This window comes from Vigna angularis, chromosome 1 (genome assembly GCF_016808095.1).
Source record: "Vigna angularis cultivar LongXiaoDou No.4 chromosome 1, ASM1680809v1, whole genome shotgun sequence".
NCBI classification, from domain to species: Eukaryota; Viridiplantae; Streptophyta; class Magnoliopsida; order Fabales; family Fabaceae; genus Vigna; species Vigna angularis.
In genome coordinates, this window is record NC_068970.1 from 21741926 (window position 1) to 21751527 (window position 9602).

At 32.2% G+C, this 9602-nt stretch overlaps 2 protein-coding genes across 8 annotated transcripts; one reads left to right on the plus strand and one right to left on the minus strand.

The window, feature by feature from the left end:
- The first annotated feature begins 4336 nt into the window (after positions 1-4336).
- On the plus strand, positions 4337-7697 carry LOC108323804 (uncharacterized). Of its 7 annotated transcripts, none has more exons than XM_052876004.1 (8): positions 4629-4732; positions 5265-5309; positions 5571-6066; positions 6167-6194; positions 6671-6744; positions 6845-7020; positions 7164-7244; positions 7417-7697. In XM_052876004.1, exons 3-8 carry the CDS (start codon positions 5602-5604, stop codon positions 7463-7465), a joined length of 873 nt encoding a protein of 290 aa, XP_052731964.1. In that variant the 5' UTR covers positions 4629-4732; positions 5265-5309; positions 5571-5601; the 3' UTR covers positions 7466-7697. The 7 variants fall into 7 exon arrangements, with proteins under 7 accessions (XP_017412049.1, XP_017412046.1, XP_017412048.1 ...); XM_052876005.1 differs by having other exon boundaries at positions 5666-6066; XM_017556560.2 differs by lacking the exons at positions 5265-5309; positions 6167-6194 and adding an exon at positions 6331-6358 and having other exon boundaries at positions 4337-4732; positions 5666-6066; positions 6671-6735.
- A 775-nt stretch (positions 7698-8472) lies between these two features.
- On the minus strand, positions 8473-9266 carry LOC108337330 (uncharacterized). The gene has a single exon (XM_017573834.2). The coding sequence runs from the start codon at positions 9228-9230 to the stop codon at positions 8685-8687; it is 546 nt and encodes a 181-aa protein (XP_017429323.1). The 5' UTR covers positions 9231-9266; the 3' UTR covers positions 8473-8684.
- Between the last annotated feature and the right edge of the window lie 336 nt (positions 9267-9602).

Consider the following 9602-nt stretch of genomic DNA (forward strand, 5'->3'; position numbering starts at 1 on the left):
CGTTCTTCTCGCAAGGTCACGCCTTCTCCGCTCAACTAAGGTTTTTCTCTGAAATTGGAAGTGCAAACCTTTTAACATTTGAAAGTGCACTTTCAAACATAAATTAACGATGAAAAATTCATTTTGTGACGTCTCTTGTTTGTGTTTTTTTAATAAAAGATTCATTTTTATCGAACCTAAAAAGTAGAAAACCGGTTTTGACATTTTATATATTTAAAACTCATGAGCAAAGTCTAAACTAATCACAATTCAAACTATAAACTAAAGCTATCACAACTCAAACTAAAAACTAAACCTATCAAAATACAAAGTATTGAAAGTAAACTATGGTATCTTCTAACTCCATCCCTCCAAAAGATATGTTACTCATTCTTGTCATTTCTTCATCATTGTGGCCTCTGTTTGTTGAATCGTTGCAAAAACAAGACAACTTTCTGACAACAATTGACATCGAAATGTGCACTTTTGACCTCTCTTGTGTGTTTTTTTAGTAAAAGATTCATTTTTACAGTTTTACCAAACCTGAAAAACAGAAAACCAATTTTGACATTTTATATATCTAGAACTGGTATGAACAAAGTTTGAACTAATAACAATTCAAACTAAAAACTAAAGTTATCAAAACACAAAGTATTGAAAGTAAACTATTGTATGGCCTAACTCCATCTCTCCAAAAGATATGTTGCTCATTCCTGCCATATCTTCATCATTGTGGCCTGTGTTATTGGTGATGAATTGTTGAATCATTGTTGAAACAAGACAATTTTACTATATTTGTATTTTAATGTTCAAAGTTGAATGTGATTTGTAAGATGTGAAAGATATATTATTATCTTAGTCTAATCATCTATAATTCCTGCTCGGATAGTCTTGATCCAATACATGATGTAATACCCACATGTCTAGGAATCTGACTGCTTGTTACACTAAACATGACAAAGAAAATAGTCAAATATGAAGGTCTAAATTTCATATACAAAAATTAATAAGTTAAAGATCAATGAAGCCCATCTTTGGATAGATTATTTGAATTTGATGTGCTCTTAGCCTACCCACAACTCTAATTAAATTTGAAACATTTGAAACATAGGTTAATATATTAATATCATAATGAATTGATATGAAAGAATGTAATACTTACGTTTGTAACAAGGATTTAAGTTAGTTTTCATCTTCCTTTGTAGGGAACAAAATCATACAACTTAGCATTGACTTGGTATGATCACCATCATTTGCCAATAGCCCCTATCATAAATCACAAATAGTTAGTGGACTAATTAAATCTTTATAAAACTGTATAATAAGTAACATGTATACTCATCAATGTATGGCATGATATACATCTATCTTTTGGACTCAACCATCCATGTTTGCATATATGATTACTTGAATTCTATTGTGTTTCGAGATGGCTGGATGGTTTAAGGTTCAAATAAGTCATCATGGATGTCTGACTTTGGTCCACAATGATAGTGTCCATGTACCTAGAATAATAAAGTTAAGTGTGTGTGTGTATATATATATATATATATATATATATATATATATATATATATATATATATATATATATATATATATATATATATATATATATATATATATATATTAAAAAGTAACAATTTGAATATTTAAAAAGGCAAGACAATGAAAATATTACATGTACCATAGTTGTATGATTGAAATGTTTAACATCTTTTCTCCATCAACGACCTTCAGTGCATCATTTAGAGTAATATACAATGGCACATGACTCTGGAGACCAAATACTCTTAAGTCTCACTTCAGCTATACCGACACTTTATTCAATTTATGTTATTTTCTCATAAACTTGGATATATGTTCATCCTCTTTTCTTGCCTCATCATCTTCATGGCTCACTCAAGATGGTAAAACTGAAATAAACATTTTAAAAGTTATGAATCATTTATTTCTCTTGGACATAAAAATATTAAGAATAACAATATAATATCTTTGGTGGCGAATATATGACATGATCAAAGCTTTAGGTCAAGTTATAAATGTACCTAAGGTCTCCCCCACAAATTATATTTCAAAAGTTGATAAATGTACTTGAGTGTAGGATCTATAACTTCATCAATTGTCACCCAAGCATAATAGAGCAATAGAGGAACACCATGTGAGATTTTCTGCTCTGAACCCACATGAATCAAGACCAAACCATGTAAGAAAATCAAATTGAAAGATATAAGTAAAATACACATTAAAAAATAAAATCACCGAAACTGATATCTCTATTATTAAACACCAAAATATATAAAAAATCCTTAATCTAACAACTCTCACCTTCTCATCAATAATTTCAATGCATTTTTCTCACGTCTCATTATCATAAAAAAAATGTATTCATACACTAATTTTTAATTGATATCCAAATATATATTTTTACCATATTAATTAAATTAAATCCTTATGTGTATTATTAATTTTAATTAAACACAATTTTCAAAAATTCATTCTTAAATGTTTTACACTTACAAGTTTTTATTTTTAAAAGCACAACAACAAATATTCTAATATATGTCATCATATTTATCAAATACATATTTCATTTATCCACATTTTCATGTATTACAAATCTATTATACAATAAAAATTAACTTTGTTATTTAATAATTTTTTCATTAATTCGTGAGTTCGATTTTTTTATTATTTACAAAAGTTGTGACATTAAATACATTTAAATTACTTATTTTGTCTATTTATAAGTTTTCTTCATCTTCTGTTTTTTTAATTAAAAATAAGGAAACATTAATATTACATCTTTCAATTCAACACAGCTAATTAATTACTTAACAAAATATTTATTTTTCTAAAAAAATATTTTAAAAAAATATTTTTATAATTAATTATTTCTTAAAAACTATATATTTTTCTAAATAAATATTTCTTAAAAACTATATATTTTTCTAAATAAATATTTCTTAAAATAATTAAATTTTGAACTACAGTCCCCCAAAACTGAAATCTGAATTGCTATGCTTTACGTGTATTCTTTTTTATGCAAGGCATGGTATCTGTGTAATATTTTTATATTATATATAGTCTGCTAACTTTAGAATATGTTACGGAAGTTAAAATAACATAAGACATGTTGCTAGGTTTTTTTCAGAAAAAGAAAGTTTTTTGATAAAATAATTACTTATTATAATTATTAACATATTTGAGTAAATATATCTGAAAAGTCATTTTACGAAGGTAAAAGAAAGTAGAACAAACCCATACTTTCAATTTCTAAGGAAACAATTTCTTCCTGCACTTCCTTTCCTTTTCTTCCAACAGCCCCATAAAACATGAACATCCCAAATTATCCTTCCGTGTGCAATTTGAAAATACATTCAGAACTGTGTAATCCGGAAATATATTTTATATTGTAAGATTTGGAATGTATTTAAAAAATACATTATATTTAAATTATTCTTAATAATACTAAAGAATATTACTAATAAATATAATACAATGAATTAGATAATAAATGATAAATAGAAAAATATTCTTTAAATATACGTAAAATTATTTTTATTGATCATGTTCATGACCAATACACTCCTCCACATTTAATCAACCAATTATAGTATTGTCATCAAAATATTTCAATTACCCTTAGTAATATTAAAAAAATAATTTTACTAATAAATACAATAAATATAGACAATAAATATAATCATATTTTATTATTATAATTAATAGTAATATGTTAATAATAATAATAATAAAATAAAATACTATATATATATATATATATATATATTTTAATCTCCAAATATATTTTGGATTATACCATCCAAAATAAATTAGAAAGGTTATATAATCCAAAATGTAATTTTGGATTTTGAAATATTAGGCAATCCTAAATATGTTTTTCCAATTATAGAATCTGAAATATTCAGATTCAGAAATAGATTCTAAATTGTGTAATCAATATGATAAAAACCTAAAAAAAAACATTTTCTATAACATCCCATCCATCATTCAATCGGTGAAATAATGACAAATTGATGTATTTGCTCTTTTTCGTGTGAAAAGAATGAGAAAGCTTGAAGAAAAAGGAAGTAGAAAGCTTTTTTAATATAGAGGGTGCACGAGCTTGAATGGGGAGGTGTGCCGGAAACAATGGAAACTCGGAGTGAGGAGTGAGCGAGATAGGGTTAAGGGTTTAAACTTAACTTTAATGAAGGGTGTTTTGGGGATTAATAGTTTTAAAGGGGTGCAGGAAGAAAAACGGGAGGTCCTGGTAGAAATGACCTTCTAAAGAAAGCAATAACGGAGGCCCATTGGAGCGGAATAAAGCCCGTGTATGTGTTCCGAACTGTATCAGGATTTCAGGTTTTGTTTTTGACTCCAGTAAATTCACATGTATTTTCACTGCTTCTCCTCGCTCTGTCTCTCTATTATATATATTTATTTGTCGTTAGTATCTGCGAACCCATAGAAAAATCTGTCTCCCGTGTGGTTTGTTTTGTGCGACACACAGAGAGACAGGGAGAGCTGTGGAGTTGAGCTGAGTTGAGAGTGGAAGAAGATGTTGAGCGCAAAAGGTGCTGAAAGTGGAGAAGGGAGAGAAGGGGATTGGGAGTGCAGCAGTTGCAACAACAGGAACTATGCTTTCAGATCATTCTGCAATCGATGCAAGCAACCCCGCCTCCTCGTCGATACCAAAACCCCCGCTGATTCCAAGTGGCTTCCTCGTATTGGCGATTGGATCTGCACCGGTTAGCCCCAACCACCCATTTCTCTCTCTTTTCCATTTTTTCCCAAACATCCTTTTCAAATACCTTTCTCTTTATTTTCTCTTTTCTTTCCCTCATGTTTTCTGTAATGCATGTTATACTTATTCCTACTCCGGAGGGGTTCTTCCTGGCTCACCTATTGTATGTGTTATGTTGGTGCACTGGAAAATGTAGGAGCGAAATGGAATTGGGAAATTAGACCTTTCTTGAATCGTATTTTATACTGCGTGACCTAGTGTGCGTCTTTCCTTTTGGGTCATCTGTGAAACGCTTGATAGAATATATGAGTGGAAAGATAGTATATATAGGGTTAGATGTTTTTTATTTAAATTTTATTTGTTGTTAATCATCAGTTCCTTCCATGTAACCAAGACTTCCTTTTTAATCTCTCGTTCAGGATTAGAAGCACATAGGTTTTGTAATTTGTAAGGACTGAAATTGAATAGAATTTATAAAGGGATCTAGTTTTGAAAACAAATTATAAGTTCTCTTGATTTAGTTTTTTTTCTTGTAGGTGCTTCTTGAGAAGCTGATTCAAACTGGTTCATAGTGTAAATTTGTTAGTATTTCAGCTTTTTTTGTTCTGTTTTTTAAATACCAGTTCTCTCAAGGACACACGTATGACACCATGTATTATGCTGTATTTATTTCATACATGGTTAAGTTTTATAAAATGATTGATGTTAGAAAGATGCCCGACCTAGCATGACATTTGATTTTGGTTTATGATATTCTGTTTCAAATTGAGATGAAGAACTTGCTATCGCCTAGGTTGAGATGTTTGTGCTTTTTGTATGTGTATTTTGTGTGGGATGGACGGGTTGGTGTGCGTGGGACGTGTTGGTGTGCGTATGCTTGGCTTCCTTTCCCCTCTGGCTGCTTTCTGGGGCTGGGTTTGTATGCATGGAACAATAGGTTGCACTAACAACAATTATGCATCAAGAGAGAAGTGCAAGAAGTGTGGACAACCAAAGGAAGTAGCAGCCATGCCAGCAATTGCGATGACTGGAGCATCTTTCCCCACTTTTTCACATTATTATTCCAGGGGCCCAGGGGGACCAGAACAAAAGATGAATATTGGATTGCTTGGCAGTGGAGCACCGCCACAGTCACTACATTTAAACTCCAATTGGCCCATTCTTGGAGCAGATAAGTATGGTGTCCAACCGATTTCCATATGGCTACCTGGTGGAAATTATAGCTCTGGACATCCTCTCGATAATTCCACCAACCAGAACCTATCTGTTCCAAAGGGATGGCGCAGTGGGGACTGGATCTGTAACTGTGGCTTCCACAATTACTCGTCCCGCTCCCAGGTATGTCTTGAATTCTACTTGAAAGTGTTGTTGAGTTATACAGTATACAAGAGTTGAAGTGTTCATTATTTTTCTGATTCAATGTTGAAACTATTTGCAGTGTAAAAAATGCAATGCCTTTCAACCTGGTATGACTTCCTTCCTTTGTATAGATTGTAGCTTTTTTTTTTAATCTTCAAATGTTAGTTATTAGTATTAGTATAGATTGTAGACTTGTTAGGTGCAGAATGCCTAACAAGTCTACAATGTTAAAACTATTTGCAGTGTAAAAAATGCAATGCCTTTCAACCTGGTATGACTTCCTTCCTTTGTATAGATTGTAGCTTTTTTTTTTAATCATCAAATGTTAGTTATTAGTATTAGTATAGATTGTAGACTTGTTAGGTGCAGAATGCCTAATCTGAGTCTTCTATCAAAGATAATTTGTACAAGTGCACAAGTCTTAGAACATACCTTCTTATGGTGATCTAGTGTCCCACAGATAGTCCTCCTTGTCTTCATTGCATTGATAAGAATAATTTTGGTTATTTAATATCAAAACTGGTTTTCAATTTCTAGCAATTCATGTTAACCTTTTTGCTGTTTCCACTTTTTTGGTGTGAAGCACTTGGGACAAAGCGACTAGCCTCTGAAGAGTTGGTTTATGACTGGGACAACAAGAGATTGAATGTAGGAACTGTAAGGACTTTGTTTTTTAGCTAATTTCTGTTGCTCTTCTGTCGTTTTAAAATTCTATTGACAGTTTTAGAAGTCTCTTACTATCTTACTTATTTTTCAGACAAATGATCAACAGCAAACATATACAAGTTTAGATCAAGTGGTAGGGACAGGTGCAGATCCAAAACCTGAAGTCTTCCCCTCTTATCCCAGCATGAACTCAAGTACAACTCCAAGTTTGCCATTGGCCACACTTCTTCCACCTCAAGTTTCTACACCTGCCCTCCTTGGAAAAGGGTAACTAATGCCTCTAACCTATCGTGTAATATTATTGTAAAGTTACATATTTATCATATTTTTTAATAGTACATCTAAAGATGCTATCATACTCTTATAGGCTCACAATTTAAATACATTTTTTTATATATTGTACCTGTTAGAGCAAAGCAATGGCGCAGTGGAGACTGGATGTGCTCAAATTGCAATAATCACAATTATGCTTCAAGACTACAGTGTAACAGGTTATTATCTCATTCGTATTATATTTTATGTTTTGGGGGTGCAAATTAAATGAATGCCTTTAAAACGAAGACTAAATTATGCGCGTTTTTAAGTCATTATGTAGCAATCAAACACGTTTTGCATTTTCTGTTGCACGAGTTACACTGAATAATCGATGCTCGTCATTTGCAGGTGCAAAACTCAAAGAATGGCGCCCATGCAACCTGTTAATGTTGTTTAATGTTGAATTTATTAGTTAAATTGCTGTGACGTGCCCTAGTTTGGCTGAGTTTTGTTTTTATTTTCTAGCATTACTTTGGCAGCAAAACGCGTTGATGTTCTCTGACATGTTCGTTATATTTGCGTAAGACAATAGTTTATGCTCAGTACCATCATATCTTTTAGTTTCTGAAAATGTATTGCTTACCATAAATATTCTATTTGATAGAGGATTGTGGATGAGTTGAGTATTCTCCTCTAGTGTCGTTTGGTTTTTATCCAAAAATTTTCAGTTATTGTTTTAAGAACATTGGTTCAGAAGTGCTTTCATGGTACATTTTCATCCCTCTCTGTTCACGTGGGGGAATTTAGTTATGGTAGTCAGTGAATTTCAATGCCATTGGTCAGTAACTGCAAGCGGGAGAATTAGCACATCTCTCATAAAACTCAGAAGACTATCCAAATCTCCTGTGCATGTAACCAGGGCTTTAGAAGAATATTCATTACTCATGTTTTACTACTTGAGTGGCAGTATACTTATACGTGGTTACTAGGAGTAAACCATAACAATGCTTTCGTCTGTCTTTTTAAAATTCTCACTTATTTAGTCAGAAATTTCTTAGAAGGGTATTCACATCAATTTCTAGCGTCAGGGAAAAGCTGTACGAAATAAAATTGAAATAAATAATTTATTTCTAAAGTCAAGAACTAAAACAAGGATTTAAAATGTCAACAATTAAATTGAGTTATACCTGCTATATCATGTATTAATACACGGATTTACTTGAAAAAGCACTGACTCTAGTTATTTATTACATAACAGACTCCTTTCAGCCCAACATAGAAAGTGATGATAGACACCAATGATAATAGTGCTATCCTACAAAACGAAAAGGATTACATGGATCATTCATATATTAGGTTTGTTTAGAAATCAAATTCTCTGCTCGTGGAATCATAATTTGGTCAGGTAGTTAGTTCTACTGTAAAACTAACGTGAAATTCTAAACAATGAAAAAAATGTCTGTATACTATAAAAGATGATGTGGCATTGCAATTCTCTTCAACAAAAATGTCTGGTTTTTTGCGCCCCTGATTTTTACATATAATATCTGTCACAAGCAGTAGTAATAAGTAACATGGTAATCTTTGTTGAGGGCAGAGAAACATAACTGTAGATAAGTTGAGATGCTAAAAGCATTTTGAGTAACTAAGTCATCTAGTTCAAAACCTGAGAGGAATCACTTGAACACATCAGTAGGGGAGAGTGGAGGACCATCGAGCTGGTAAAGGTTGAATGCTGGACCCACAAACCTGAAGAAGATCCACCCTCCGATCATGATATAGATTGAAGCATATGCAAATTTGTTGAGCCAAAACAGAGCACCTTTCTCCCCCACATAAAGCTCCACTGCTTTCTCACTCAAAGTCATGTCTTCCCATTTCTTGGGAGGACTCTCAACCCTTCTGTTTGTAGATTGCATGCCGTTTTCCCTCTCCCTCTGCCGTCTAGCTTGCCTTCTTGATCTTTTCCGGAAGCTCAATTCTACAGGATTAACTGGTGTTGCACTTGGTGCTTGAACTGAGTCTGCATCATCATTGGTTGTGTTGCTGCTGCTGCTGTTACTACTACTGTTATTATCAGTGGTGGTGCAGCATATGGGGTTGAAACTGAGAGAACCCTGACGGTGGGGAAAGAAGATTTGGGTGTGCCTTGTTGATGGCAGTGAACGTCTAGTGAGAACGATGAGGGAAGATGAGTGTGGAGAGATAGAGATGGTTTCCATGGCTTCCCAGAATGCAACGTGTGGTTATATTTTGCTTATCCACTTCCCTTTTATAGTCCCGTGACTATTATTGGGTTGGGCTGGTGGCTTTGGAACACCATTTATCAAATTTAAAACGCCTTTCAAAACTAAATTAAAATATACAGAGTAAAAGATAAATCATAACTTTAGTTTTCTTATATTTCCTCCTCGGTTTTACCTTTTTTTTTTCTATAATTTTAGCAGGTTTCATAAATTTTATAATTGATCTAATTCTCAAATTTACATTCATTCTATTTATCCTATTCATAATAATTGTTTAAAACTTGTACTAAATTCTTTTCCATTTCAAAATAATTTTTTTGAATATTTAGTTTGGAAGAAAAACCTAAT

What these genes read in the sequence shown, in the direction of transcription:
- LOC108323804 (XM_017556557.2), top strand. Translation starts at nt 4,543, where the DNA reads ATGTTGAGCGCAAAAGGTGCTGAAAGTGGAGAAGGGAGAGAAGGGGAT. An exon ending in ATGCAATGCCTTTCAACCTG is followed by an intron (nt 6,195 to 6,670) that starts GTATGACTTCCT and finishes TTTGGTGTGAAG; the next exon opens with CACTTGGGACAAAGCGACTA. An exon ending in AGAGATTGAATGTAGGAACT is followed by an intron (nt 6,745 to 6,844) that starts GTAAGGACTTTG and finishes CTTATTTTTCAG; the next exon opens with ACAAATGATCAACAGCAAAC.
- LOC108337330 (XM_017573834.2), bottom strand. Translation starts at nt 9,230, where the DNA reads ATGGAAACCATCTCTATCTCTCCACACTCATCTTCCCTCATCGTTCTC.